Source organism: Molothrus ater, chromosome 1 (assembly GCF_012460135.2).
Source record: "Molothrus ater isolate BHLD 08-10-18 breed brown headed cowbird chromosome 1, BPBGC_Mater_1.1, whole genome shotgun sequence".
NCBI lineage: Eukaryota > Metazoa > Chordata > Aves > Passeriformes > Icteridae > Molothrus > Molothrus ater.
Window position 1 is genome coordinate 16,975,250 of NC_050478.2, and position 15,115 is coordinate 16,990,364.

Sequence of the window (15,115 nt, forward strand, 5' to 3'; positions counted from 1 at the left end):
TTTTAGCCTGCTAGACGGCAGACAACGAGAGCAGTGCTTCCCTCCCAGACCCTTTTGGCCTCTCCTCCACAGGCGCTGCCTCTGGGCAGCACTGTGGGCCTGGGGCTTTTCTGAGCGGGGCGGGGGATGGACATCACTGTTTCCCCTCGTCTCTGGGCTCCCAGCAGGACGGTCTGGCGGTCCCCCCCCACCGGAGCCAGCCAGGCCGGAGCACGCCGGGCCCCAGCGCGTCCCTCCGGCCCGCGGGCGGTGCCCATCAGCGGCGGCCGCCCCGCGCATGCGGCCGGCGCTGCCTACAACTCCCAGCTGCCTCCGCACAATGAGGGCGGGCTTTTCCTCTTTTTTCTTGGTTTGTTTTTTTTTTTCTCTTTCCCCTCCCCTCGGAGGGGAAGGATGGGTGGGGAAAGCGAGCGTTCACGAAAGCGAGGCGAGGAGGAATCCCACAATACCAGGCGGGTTGCGAGCCCGGCGCTGCCGCTGTCTCTTTAATGCAAGAGGAAGCGATGCGGAGGGGTGGAAAATGGCAGAGTTGCAGATGTTGCTAGAGGAGGAAATCCCTTCTGGCAAGCGGGCTCTGCTCGAGAGCTACCAGAACCTTACTCGAGTCGCCGACTACTGCGAAAACAACTACATCCAGGTGAGGGGCGGCGGGGCAGCGCACCGGCGGCGCCGCTCGGCAGGGCTCGGCTCTCCGGTGCGGGCGGTGGGGCCGGAGCCGCCCGAGGGGCAGCGGCGCCTGGCTGCCCTCGCCGCGGCTCCCGCCCCGCAGCCGGTCCCTCGGGTTTGCCTTTTCTTTCAACTTTCCCAGCTGAACGGCCAGGCTTCCCTTCCCCCGCTCCAGAGGGGAAGGGAGGGGGTTATTATGTCAGTCCGGCTACGAGGGTGTGTCTTTTTTTTTTTTTTCGTTTTTTTTTTCCTCCCCCCCTCTGTATTTATTTATCATGAGTCACATCCCGGAGACCTCCCAGGGCTGGGGTGGGGGTGAGGGAGGCGCGAGGGCCCCCGAGCCTCTCCGTGCGGCCGGCTCCGACCCGGTATCCCGGGTTTCCCCACGGCTTCCCGGCGGCGGGGCTCCCTCCGGGGGCCGCGGACGGGCCTCGGGGCGGCGGTCGGTGGCGGTGGCCGGGGCGGATGCGCCGCACGTGGGGCGCGGGTGCCGGGCGGCCCCGCACCGCGCTCCGCCGGGGCCGCCGCCGCAGCGGCGCGGGGAGCGGAAGGGGCCCCGCACACGGGTGACATCACGGAGCTCGGGGACCCGCGCCGGGTCCTCCTCGGCGAGCGGGTCCTGGGGGAGCCGCGGCGCTGCGAGTCCGCAGCGCTGCCGTGAGCGGCGTGCGGGGGCAGGAGGCTGCCCGTGGGCTGGCAGCGCCGTGCGGGCGTGAGGCGGTGTTTCAAAATGGCAATCTGTGCCTCTCGCAGCCTGCCCGGCTCCGACACCCTACAACAGTGATTGCGGACCAGGTCTCTGATGCGGGAAGAGGCTCCATTGGTTGTAGCGTCTCTCTAGCGGTCGGTGTGGATTTTTTTTCCATCCCATAGATTGCTAGTGCTTCTTGGCCTTCTTTTAAGTCTGCTTTTATGAAGCTACTTTAAGCACAATTTACTATTATTATTTTTTCAGGATTTACATCACGTGACTCTAAGTCTCGGTCTTTAGTCATGCTGTTCTGGATGCAGAGCCATCCAGAGATGCTGAAACTCAGCTTTTTTTTTTTTTTTTCCGTAAAAATTTGAAGGGGAAAGGCAAATAAAGTTTATTTACTAGACAGCTCGTAGAGTGAACATGTTGAATCTAATACTAGATTACCTGTGATAAGTATTTAATACAGGTTGCTAACATCTTCGGTATCCGTCATGGCTGGTAAGCTATCATACTGTTTTTGGTAATGGAGCGGCAAATATGGAAGCGCATCTTTAATAATACGAACTGATTTTTTTTTATGAGATACTTGAATTAAAACTGCTCTAACAAGCCATATTTAAGTTTTGATTTTTTGTGGTATATGAGGTAGTATGAGTTAATGTCTATTTATGCTTCCGAGTTGTTTGCTCCACCCAGAGAAAGCTGCTGATATAAATGCTTCTAAGAGGCGAGGTTCATTTGGTTTTACTCATGGGAAATATGACAAATACATGAGTATGGTAATTGCAGCACAAGTTTTGACGTGTCTCCTGCTCCTGACTTTTCCCTGTGTCAGAAAGGTGCAGAGAATTTTCAGTCACATAATTTTCTTCAGAGTCATGAAACTTGTCTTTTCTTACTTTCATCAAACAAACCAAATAAACACAACACTTGAGCAAATTCCCATCCGGTCATTTGGGGTAGCTTTTCCTTTTCCTTTTTTTTTTTTTAATTTGGTAGCTCATTTTCACCTCAGCTATCAAGGTCAGCTGGATGTGGGATTGGTGGGGTCTGTTTTATCTTTGCACAGCTGTGTTTACCCCTTTTGAAAGGAATCCGGAATTCTAAAATTCCTAATGCAGGCTTGTGCAGTAGCTTTGGAAAATGTATATACCTCGCTTGTATTCTACATGTATTGTACATTTGCTCAGTAAAAATGATAAATGTATTGATAAAACTATGTGTTTTTTAAAGTGTTTGATGGAGGTGGTTTTTTTTTAATCAGCACTTGATGCAAAGCCATCTGCTGTCCAGTTGGACTACTGAACAGATTATACTGCCAGTGCATGTGGTGGGGCCACTGCTGGATTAGGCAATATGACACAGGGCACTGGGTTATGAGATTTGAGTGCATGAGTATTGTGGGGTGGGAAGGGAGAAAAGGAAGGGAAGAGGCTTAACAAACATACAATACAAAATCTATGTGTTTAATGTAATTGAGCATTTTATAAAGAAGACAGACCACAATAGAGAGCCTGGCCATGAAGTGAATGTTAAAATACTTCACTAGTAGCTAGACATTGTAACTTACCTGGTAGCATGTAGCTGGTTCAGTTTAGCCACTTTGAATTTGGAGGGGTTTCTTTTCTTCTGTGGAAAAAACAAAGTGCTCCATTGTGGTAAAAATTACCATGTGCTGTTACCCACTCTGAGTTGTGCCACTGAGGTGAAACAGGTTTGTCAGACTATTCTGAGTGCTGGCACTAACAATTTATAGTGATTGTAATAATAGATAGAATGACTTTCTCAGTGTTTTGGTTTATAGTCTTCACTGACTTGACTTAAGCAGGAAAGTAATTTCTGACCCCTAATATTGCTCTATTCAAGCTATATATATATATATATATATATATATATATATATATATATATATATATATAATTTGAAAATACAGGAATATTGTTTTATCTCTCTTACTAAAGCTGAGAATAATTCTGGTAAAATTTCAGTGATGCTGATTTCTTGAGGAAAACTTATATTCGATGTCTTTAGAGATTCCTCCGGGGGGAATAAAAAAGAGAGAAATGGGGAGAAGCTCACGTGGCTGGGACTTGCCTGCCTGATGGTGGATGTAGCTGTGTGGAGAGTAAGTATTCTTTTACTGGAGCATTTAGGAAATATGACAGCATTCGGGAATCTCCTGTTGAAAACTGCTGCTCTCAGAAAAGCAGGAAGCAGTTGCTTGCTAAGGCACACTGTGACTATGTCAGAATGCTGTCTGGTAACAGTTTGCCCTCCAGATCATCATGTATTCTAGTTATCTAGGAAGTTAATTTGTTAGGAAGAGAAAAGAATTCAGGAGAAGCGGAGCACATAAGCTTCTAAGGAAGACCTGCAGTGCTAAAAGCAAAGTACAGTGTGCTGGCAGTCTGAGGGGGATGGGAGAAAAAGGGAGACAGAAAAAAGTAAAGAAAACCAAATGTAGAAATAGTAACTGAAGAACATTGTGATGTTTTGGTGGTGATTTTGGCTTTGAATAGAAGGAAAAGGGCATTATAAGTACATTGGTGTATTTAATCTCCGACAGTATTTAAAATCCGTGATGTTTCTGTTTGGAAGCTTCTATAACAAGCAGGTAGAAAATTAGATCCCTGTTTTAGGTCAGAGGCTTAAACTCTGAATGGTTTTAAGAGCAGGTTTTGAACCTTAAATCTTTAAGGCATATTTTTGCCTCCTGGAATAATTTTTCTTATATTTTCAAAATGTAAGTTCCCATAGTTGATGTCTTCCCCAAATCCTTTTGCCTGCAGGTATATTCTGGGACTACTCCTATTGATGTGCTTGTAACCAAAAGGCTATCTGAAAATCTGTAGCATAAAGCTGAAGATGTAGTGAGGAGTTCTAGTGTCCTAGACAGTATTAACTTGATCAGTGCTACTTAATGCAGAAATAACAAGGAGTTGAAGCATTTGCAGTTGTAGTTATGATTCTTCAGCTGATAACTTCGATAGAGATCTACTAGTACTTTTTCTAGCTGTATTGAGTTATTTTGGTGTTTTAAGGAACTTATTTACAATAACTAGCTTATAAAGCATTAGAATGACACAAGAAATCAGCTTGTGCAGTGTTACTCTACTGATGACTTCCTTTTGAACAACTTCAGTTGACTGGTGTATCCCAGAGAGGCCTCTCTGTGCTATAAAACACTGCTTACAACTCTCCTGCTGTCTAAATCAAGTGTTCCTTATTACCTTGTTTATACATATGCAGATATACATAGTTTTTGTCAGTCTCAAGCTTCTAAACCACTTGTGAAGATCCATTTGTAGTTTTTGTTTTTAAGCTCAAATATAATTTTAATACGACTGTGAGAATCTCTAAACAAATAGCTTGCATCCTTGTATAAATTCTCATCTTGATAGTCTCAAGTGGGTAGATTTAGCAGCTTTAGAAAAATAAATTGAGAGACCTTTTAAGGAAGTAAGTGCTGTGTTGCCTAAATGTGTGTTTTTGTGTCATGTTACTTCCTTCTGTAGCTTCTGACTGGTATGTGGAAACTGAATGGTGAATTAACAAGCTATTCTGGGTAAAACAGGCAAAAGCACGGACAGATTTCAGTTTAACTGCTATTGCAAAAAAATTCAGATATGTCTCCATTTGGTAGAAAAGTAAATGTGTGGCATTGAGCAGAAGTGTTGCATGCAGAAAGTTTCATAAATATTTGTGTTATCTTCCAAGATGCATAGAGGGACTATTTTTGCTTGATAAGTTGGATGTTCAACACTTCTATAATGTAGATATTTCCTTTCCAACACTAACGAACCTTTTTTTGTGGCTTTTCATTAAACAGTGGTAGCTGGTCAGACACTCAATTTCATTGCCTGGCACATGGAAAGTGGCTTAACTTAGTTCGGTACAAAGAAGTTTACTCAGAATGTCTAATTCAGGAAATGAGCTGCTCTAAAAGGATAAACTTCTTAAATTGTCACTAATACAAATCCTTTATGTGCTGTTAGAACTTGCATGCTTTTATGTTCATAGGTTAATTAGTTTGAGAGTAAATACAGTAATATTTTTTCTTCCATGAGTTTTCTTGCTAAATTTGGAAAATTTAACAAAAAAAGCAAATTGGTTCACTTTCTGTAACACCAAATATAGTTCAAAATTAGAGAGCAATGAGATAAAATACAAATGTATCTCTTATGCTTTGTAGGTTTAAATAATATTCTTTTAAAAAAGGTGTTGCATTATACTTTGAAATAATGTTCTTTTTAAGGTAGTTTAAGCAAATGTTTGCCAGCAGTATAAAAGACACTGGCTGTTCTGTATGTGGTTTTGGTTTTTTTTTTTTTTTTTTTTAGAATAATAATATAGGTACAGGTTGGTGGGTTAGGCTTATAGCTCTTCTGTGCCTCGTGTAGGTCTCCTGTGCCTGTGCAAATGTCTTTGTGTTTTGGAAAATAAAGCTTTAACTTATAGGCAGCAATAAGACTGTAGCTCAACTTCACTGAATCAGCAAGTGATTACACTGAATTTAAAGAAGATGAATCCCAGGGTGTTGTATGTCTGATTTGTGTCCAGAGAAGGTAAATGATAAGAGATGAGCTTTTCCAAGTTTGAAATGTTTCCATTAATTTCGGTATATTTGGTTTGAGATACCAGAAGGATGTTGTCTGCTATTCCTGCTCCATTTTTCTTAAGTGCTACCTTAATCAGGTGCAGTAAAGTGGATTGGGATAAGCTTTTACAGGTGTGAACTGTTTCTTGCACAAGGGAAGTGCTCTCCACCCCCTTCTGTTTGGGCATCATTGGAAAGAAGCTTGCAGGGTGTCTGCAGTCAGTGTATGCCGAGTGTGATCCTTGCTCCCTGTGCTGCTCTTGCTTTGCACAGTCCTATGGAATTGTTAGAAGGAAGAAAGAAGTATGATTAAGTGGGGCAACAATCTAATACTTCCCCTGGTTCTCTGGGAGGTTGTTACAGTAAGTAGCTCTTCTGGTAAAGAGAAAATAGAGCCTTGGGAAGATGAGCCTTGGGAAGGTCTCATAAAGTGGAGAATGAAGGCAATTATAATGAAAGTAAGAGTACAGGAGCAGGCTGAGTACAAGAAGGAAGTGTTCTACTTCTGAGGGCAAAGTTCCTGTTAGTATCTAATCTAAGTTTAACAGAAGAAAAAAGCCTGAACTCTGAAACAAAAGAACCGATGCAACTTCCCAGTATCTTTGTTTGGCATTTTGAAGTGTCTTCATTTTACAAAAGCATAAGTGGAGGCATGGAATTTGTAACTGGCTCATGGAAGGTCATATAGGGACATCTTGTCAGATTTGGGAACAGAACCTGATTGTGTGGACTTGCAGTGCTGTTCCCCCTGCCACCCCACCCCTTTCCAGACTGCCTCTGTTATACTGCAACCCAGCAAAAAGTGAGTATCCACAGAAACACAGAGACAGTATGCACAGAGGCAGTGTAATGACTCTTTCAGGAAAGTATGCACCTGAAACCATCATTGAATTCATTAGCAGCAATTACTTGTTAAGAATTTAATGTATCACCTCTCATAAGAGCCTTGAGATTCTAATTTTTTTGCTTTACCAACGTCAGGAGTTACATAAGGCTCACAGCACTGTTTGTCTGTGTGTTGGTGGGTCTTGGCAGAGGCTCGAGAAGATGCTGCTCTATTTCTCATTGGTGAAAGCAGTCTGTGTTTGACATTTCTGGTGACCGAAATCTTGCTTAGCTACAGAACGGTGGGGTGGCAGCTGTGTGGACAAAGTCAGTCCTGGCATAGCAAGGCAGCCTTGAGGGATAAGGGGATATCTTGCTCTCTCTGCTTGTCTTCAGTCCTTATTTAGTGACTTGGAGTCTAAAGGAGTGTAGTGTAGTTTTTATTGTTGCACGGTAGGAAATTGCTTGTGGGACGCTGCTTACTCAGTGTCCAGGCTTGTTCATAACTACCTGAGCATTCTTGCTCTCTTTAGAATCTGTGTTCCCTAGTGTGGTGTTCCTTTGATGCTGTTCCTCCCACCCCAGTCCCAAATCTGAGCACTGGTGACAGAGGCGGTTGGGCTTGGTCAGAGTGATCCTCACTCCCCTGACCCCTATGTAAAGGGAAGTAACTGCAGAATTTGAAATGGTAGATACCGTGCCTCAGTCTGGTTCCTCCCTTTTCGTGACAGACTTGGTGGCTGCTGTGGGTTGCAGAAATAGCCCTTTGCACCTCAAAACTTGCAGAGAGCCTTGAGAGCCAAGACCAGGGTGCTGTGGAGAATAGGTCTCGGTGTGCTCCTGAACACAGCTCTGAGTAAGATGGCACTGCAGGTGCCTTTCCTCCTGCACCCCCAGCCTGTCAGTTTGTCCTGATGGTGCTGAAGGTAGGCTCAGTCAAGTGTTTCATCAGCTTACTGCCAGGTATTGAAATAGAATATACAGCATTTCTACCAGGTGGGCTCTTGAAAGAATCAATTTTGTAGGCAGCAGATGAACACAGAACTCTAAAATCTTCCTCCTGATTTTAGAGGGAATGCGTTACTTTCCGTGGGTTAATTAATAAGAGTGTAGATGCCACCTTTTGAGACTGTGCTAATAATGTTGCTCGTTACTTATGCAAGCCCTTAATGCTGTTAACAGGAGCCCTGCATGCTTGCTTTGCAGAATGTATATTTGTTACTATGATGCTGATAGTTCAGAAGAAAAGGAAAGGTGGGGAGTCCTACTTGAGACTTTCAACTTGGAGTGAAGCATAAGTATAGCATTTTCTGGTGCAACTTGTAAAATTCAGCAGTTTGTATTAACATGAGTTGGAATTCGTAGGTAACCTGCTGGCTGAGCTAAAGAAGCAGGTTAGTTTAACTCTGAAAAAGACTACTTAAAAGGGGACTTTATTTTTAATAATATTCTTGTCAAAGGTTTCAGATCAAATAGGTTTAGAAAACAAGCTTCTCTCATAATTAAAAATATGTGCTGGGGTTCTGCAACCTGAAAAAGTATCTGAAAATCAAAACTTCCTTCATTTGAGCCTCTCCTATGATAAAGCCTCTTCATAACCTCCAGAGATGATGTATCTTCTGAAAGAACAATAAAGGTTGTCACTTCTACAATGAGATTGCATCTTTCTCGTGTTTCTTATAGCAGATATATTTGTGACAGTGTCATCCCTCCCTCTCTGAGCCCAAAATAATTAATTCTGTATGCTCCTTATACAGCAGAAGTTAAAGTGCAAGCATGCTGCTCCATGTGCAAGAAAGCTCTGATACTGTAGTGATGTATAATTAAAGAACTCATGAGGAAGAGACTCTGCATCCCTGTCCTAACTTTATTGTAACCTCAAAGACAAATAGGAAAATATGGTACCATTCCTACTTTTGTTAAGAGCAGGAAGACCTCTCAGAACTCACACAGAGGAGTCTTACTAAAACAAATGTTGGTTTGACATCCTTAGAGCTGAATGTAATGTTCTTACTGGGTGGTCTTAAAGTTATAAATAGTTCCAAGAAAAAAAATGTTTGTTTACCACTTGAAGCATAACAATTCTTGGAAAAGAGTTGAAGTGTAGACTCTGTTGGCTACTTTCACACCAGTGTTTCACATGAGAATACTTTTTATAAGCTATGCCTTATCAGGCAAGTGTGGGGTTTTTTGTGGCTCTTTTTTTTTCATGGATAATCTTTTACCAGATGCATATCTTCACTTTCATTTTCTGATCTCCTTGTTGTACTTTGGGGTCAGCAAATCTGCCAAGCAGTATTTGTCCTGCAGCGATCATTGTCAGCTGTGCATCTTATTTAACTTTGTTGTAGCAGGTGTGCTGCAAGTTAATACTTGAGCTGTGGTCCTCATGCAATAGTTCTGCGTTTTCTGAAGCCCATGATAAGAAAACATCTGCATAAAAAAAAAATAGGCAAGAGAAGAACAAAGTGTCCAGGCAGGTGCATCAGATTACTGCATGAACATCTAAGTAGCTGCAGAATGCCATGCCATGGCTTGTTTTTTCACATACCTAGTAATGTTGTTTGCTCTTATGTCACTAAATATTACTAGTGATGTTTCTCTCTTTCCATGTGCTTCTCCTAGGCTGGGATCTTCATGTGAATTTGCTGATTTCTCTCTCCTGCTCAAGTCTTGTGCTTGCTGCAGATTGCTTATTAGACCTTTTGTCTCACTTTCATGTTGTTGACTTTCTCATTTCAGATCTGATCTGAAAGCCTATTCTCTCTTGCCTATTTATTTTAATTAATCTCTTTCTATTATTTAACTGCATTTTTTACTGCCTTGCAACTTATGTAGCTATTTTTCATTATGCCTTTCTGACAAACAGTTTCTACTAGCATGGTTTTGTTAGCAATTTGAAATCTGCAGCTACCAAAGACATTTATACACATTTCTTTTTAAAATTATCTTTATTGGCACAGAGTTGAGACTAAAGCCTTATCTCTCCAGTAGTTTCTAACTATGTAAGGAAGCCATGATGACCAGGGTACAGAGGAAATGGAATGCAGCTGGAAAGACAATGTGGAATGGAACTGACACGATTCTCCCTATTAGTAAAATTCTTATGAAACCTCTTATATTTATATGCAGCCAGACCTTTCCTTTATGAGAAACCTGTCTTCTTCAGGGAACTGGTCCTTTTGTTACCCTTTTGAGTCTAAGGAGTAAAATGGTCATAATGAAACTCCTCTGCTTGGAGGGCTTTGGTTCTCTTAACAGTGAAGGAAAGTGAACGTGGCAGGAGGAATGGTGTTCTCTTAATATGTGTGTGTGTCCACAAAGCAGAGATGGACCTGATCCTTAAAGGGTTTTATAAAATATGGTTGTAACCTGCAAGGTTTCCACTGAGAAGCCTCGTGGCAGGTGGCTTGGATGGTGTTTCAGTCAAGGTCCAGAGAGTATCAGGCTAACAAGTAGAGATAGAGTGGATCAACGCAGTTACAGTGGCAAGATCTTTGAGACCTGGCTGGGGATTGTTCAGCTTTTGCTTGGCTGTCTGACTTGCAGGATTTCTGAATCTCTGGGAGGAGCTATTGTTTCTATGATGCAAACTCCTGGCTGCATTCGATAAAATATGCGTCTGGTTTGGAAGTGCTTGGCTCTACAAGGGCTCTCTTCAAATACCGTGGGTGTGTTTCCTGCTGCAGCACACCATATGTTCTCCCAGCACTGAAATGATGTGGTTGCCACAGTAGTCCTGGGATTTGGCTTAAATGGCAACAGATTTTTAATCTAATTTCTAAGGTGTCTTTAACTTTGAATGTTAGAGAAATCGTTGTTGCAATAGATGTATTTGGAGCTTGGGCTCATACAAGGCAGCTTGCTTTGTATGAAATCTTGTATCTCTTCAGAAGTTACTGTCATTTCTAAGTGTGTATTTCATTCTTCTTTATCAGTCTGTCCTTAAACCAGTGGAGAATGATAACAGCCAGTGGAAAACTTTCTAGCACACATTCCCTCTTTGAAAACCTACTGTCCATCAACACAAACTGTAAAGTCAGCTCTTAGTACTCTGCAGTGAATGAATATTGACTGTTCAGAGACTGAGGGAGGTACTTTTGTAATTATGAGAGAAGCTTGTTTACTGAGGATAGAAGCCAAGTACGCAGGCGTATGGTACCTGTTGATTTTTGCTTCTCTGCTGGAGAGAGAAGTTGCTGGTTTTGGTCCTGAATGTCATATGTATGGAGTATTTAAATGTGTTCCTTGGGCATGGAAGGAACTTTAAGAGTAGATAATCTATGTTGGATAACTTTCTGCGTTGCTGATAGAAAATGGGAATGGTTTGAAGGATTGTTGAAAAGCAGTTTGAGGGTCTTGAGAAACTCCCAAATTTCTGGTGGGAATAAGAGCACGGGAAGAGTGAGGAAGAGAGAGTGTAACTTCCTTCATTGTGTTCAGCCGCTCTCTCTTGCTAACTGTGGTGCTGAGAAGGACAATATGAAAAGCAAATACTGTTACTATTTGTTTCCTGCCTACAGCAGAGAGAAATAGCTTTACTTTTCCCCCAGATTGCTGTAAGGGCTTACTGCAGCAGCAGTGGGAGTGGGGGAGTATGAACTGGAACAGGTACTTTTACTGGCTGCATAACATCCCACGAGGCCTGGGGGAATGAATGTGGGGAATACTGTGAGTCATACTTGTCAGTCCCATAAAGCAGGAGGCTTTTTAAAATTGGCCTTGGAGGGGAAGAGGTGTTTAATGGAGCAGTTGTGCAGGAGTTATGCAAATAGAGAACATAAATAATGAGCAAAGGTACTCATTTAAGCTCCTTGCCTCCTCAGAAAATGACTAAATGCAAACAACCATTGTGAAAGTTAAGAAAAATGCATCATCATTTAAGTATAAAGAGTGCAAAACTGTGGCGATCCATTATGATAAGAAAATTCTCTTTTTGTGAATAGCAAAATTAATTTCTCTAGTTGTTGAACAGAAAGCATGTTTGTTGTCGGTCTGTTTGGTTTTTTGTGCTTGAAAATTTGCAGTTTCCTTTGAAAAACAACAAGGCAGGAAGCTGAAAAGCAGTTCCCTAACCCAAGAGCTGGTGGGGAGGGGAGGTGGTAAAAAGACCAGTCTCCAGTTCTGCTTTGGACATATCTTCAGTGTTTAGGCTGGTTTTGGTCCTGAATGTCATTTCTTTTTGTAGAAAAAGTTTTTTCTTCTCTATCCCCCTATCCAGGATTTAATTTACATGTAAATACTGTGTATTCTTCAGTAAAACCAAGGAGCATGTTTTTAGAGTACAGCTGCATTTTTTTTTCTTTACTGACACAGCCACTTCTTGCTGTTTTAAATTAGAGTTTTGAACAAAGCTTATGAAATGTAAGTGTTCCAGTCCTGGACTTACACTATGTGAGTGTCTGCAAGTATCATAGTGAGAATCTTATCTCTGATAGTGAGCCTTACCAGCAGACTTAATGGGCATAAAATTTTTTGGCAGAAGTAGTAACTTCTGCCTCTTGCAGTGTAGAGAGGCCATCCCAAGCTTTGAAGCAGTTGGAAATGACAGATCCACCATCCCACATGCTGCTCCAGTGCTGTACATGTCCTCACGTGGCCTCTCCTGTGTTTTAGCCCAGCTTCCTCCAGGCTGTTCAGGTGCAGAGGTAGTGGCAGTGTGGATATGGGTGGATACACAGCTGTGGTGATGTGTTCCTCTTGTCAGGGGACTGTTTCTCTGAGCACAGCTCCTCTGCAGCTGTAATAAGGCCACTCAAGCTGATGACAAAGGAGATGGCCCTATGACAAGTGCTGAAAGAGAATAGTTCAGGTTTTGTTTTACTGCTGGCAGGGGGGGAGACAGAGTGATGTGGATATGCTGTTCTTATGCATCTGGTTGTATGGAAATGCAGCTCTACTGTCACCTGTATGACTCTGCACCTCCTGCATATGCTTAAATCTGCCCTCTACGTTGTACATGAAGGGGAAGCTATCTTTAAAATAATGTGAAGGTGCATCTTAAAACCACCAGTGCAACTTCAACACTGATGAGGAAACTTTCCTGTAATTGTGTCTGCAAGAGGCATTGCAGCTGTATTTCTAGGGAAAGCTACTCACTTGAACTACTGCTGTAGTAGCTAATAGCACAGCAATTGTCTCACCCAAGGACTGTGTTTAGAAAAGCCAAACAAAGCAATTCCCTCACTCCTGAACTTGATGCTGTATTTCCTATTAAAGAATTTGCTTGCTTTCTTCTGTTGGTTTCTGTAAGTTAGGTTTTACCTAATGCTGGATGTAAATATTACCATATTTATTTAGTTCTGGTTATCTATTCTTCTGTTCACATTTTTGATGGAGAAAGATACGGCTTGCCAAATTGACTCGCCCTTCCTACTGCCTCTCCTCCTTTCTCCTGAGCCATCTGTTTTGCTCTGTTGTGTGTGGTTTTTAGAGGAGATAAATTTCTACTTGTTGCAATTTAAATAACCCACTACGTAAGTGAGCTTCTGTGTGTAAGGTTTTGGAATGTTGCTGCTAACTGTAGGATAAAATTTTAACATAATAAAAATAATTATGTAAACAGAAGCTGGATGTAGTGTGCTTACAGCCACTATCGAATAAAAATCATACCACCAGGTGCAGGAGTACATCAAAGTCTGAGTAGTATTTGTTTATGTGATCAGATAGAAACAGAAACTAGGTTGATTTTTTTTCCAATTACATGCAAGTTCTTATAAAAACAATCATTCCTTGTATTGCAGTCCATTACTTTATTGCCATGAGATCACGGTATAGCCTGTGTCCTATGTGAGAATATGCCTTGTGCTGGGAAATAAGCTGCTACAAAACTGTGGGAATCCACTAGTTTCTGGTCTAAGTACACTGCTAAGTACGGTGAGATATGTGATGATTTTCTGCTGGACTGAGTATATTCATCTTCAAGACTCTAAATAGTCAGCAGTGAGGTGATACAAAGCATGAGTAGAGAATTTGATCCTATAATGGCCATTGTTTTCTTAGTTTTAAAAATACTGTGATGTTTGGGAACTGCCTGAACTGTAAAATCTGGGCAGCAGCTGTGTGTCTAAAGTGACTCCCTTAAACATGAGAACTGTTCCTGAATTAGGAACACGTGCAATCCAGAAACTTGCTGATTGTCTCAAAGCCAGTGTAACTCGTGGCTCTGCATTTTGTTGCCTTGAGATTCTCCCTGGAGCTGGACAGGCCTGCTAATGACTTTCTGTGCTCTCCTTTCCCACTTCCCTTGCTGCTTTGTTGTCCTGCAACATCTCACATCTCCATGGGGAGGAACCTGTTGCAATGCAGAGTGTAGCTTTGAGCCTCCTTGTTTTTGGGCCAATCCTTTAGTGGATGCTGATGTTCAATGTGCTAGAATGTCTTTGATAATAATGTGTGATACCAGGACATGCTGTGATGAGACTGTAATTTGATCCTTTTGCTAAATCTCGTTGTTTTAACCTTTCTTGCTCAATGCTATCCAGTATGATTCCAGGCCTGCATATAAGGTAGGGAGGACTAGAGAGTAAGAATCTGGGAGGAAAAAAAAAAAAAGCATACCTGTGAAGCTATCAAATTTTAGCATGTTACTTGTCTTCAGATAAAGATTTGCTGTATTCTGGGTTTAGACCCTCAGTTTGATTTGTCAGAACAGAAATAAAAGACTTCATGTCAGCAGTCACCAGTCCTTGAGAGTAAAGTGAAGAGTAAAGCAAAATCCATAGGAGCAAACATTGTTTCAGTAATAAGGAAACTTTTAGACACAGAGTGAACTGAGGAGCTGTACCCCAAAGCAGGTGACTGAGCTATCTGGATTCAAAGGCTTGCATGATATTAAAGTCTATCAAGTTCTGATTTTTCTCTCCATTTGGAGAAACTTGAGTTTGGTTCTATGTTGCTGCCACTATATCACAGAGAGGATATTGAAGTAACTAATAAATACTGAAGTATTTTCTTCTTATTCTCACAAAAAAAAAAAAAAGAGTGAAAAATAAGTCTCTGATGTATCAAGGAGCATGTCTTGCTAGATGAGCTAATGTTTGAGGATGGGTACCATCACTTAAGAAAGTAAACAGAAAGCCATTTTAATTTCAAGCCCTATTACAAAAATAAAATCAATATTTGAGAGACATTCTATTTGTTTCTCTATGCACTGTAAGTTCTCTAATTTGCTGTTATCTGCTGTCTGGTGTGCCAAAATAATCATATGCTCCAAAGCCTTGGGTTGCTTTTTTAGTGTTGAAGGAAGAAGACTGCTACGGAAGTGCCAAGGATTTCTTTTTCTGTCTGACAGTCCAAGGGTGGCATTAGAATCACAGAATTATAGAATT

The 15,115-nt window shown here is 42.1% G+C and overlaps 1 protein-coding gene across 5 annotated transcripts in view; it reads left to right on the forward strand.

Moving 5' to 3' along the window:
* Positions 1-384: 384 nt before the first annotated feature.
* Positions 385-15,115, forward strand: part of ABI1 (abl interactor 1) — a 77,282-nt gene continuing 62,551 nt past the window's right edge. For 2 of the 5 annotated variants that reach the window (XM_036405472.2, XM_036405463.2), the window contains exon 1: positions 415-637. In XM_036405472.2, the coding sequence (XP_036261365.1) occupies positions 521-637 (117 nt within the window). In that variant the 5' untranslated portion in view covers positions 415-520. Of the gene's footprint in view, positions 638-15,115 lie in introns of all 5 variants that reach the window. The other 3 variants (XM_036405479.2, XM_036405483.2, XM_036405478.2) reach the window with 3 other exon arrangements.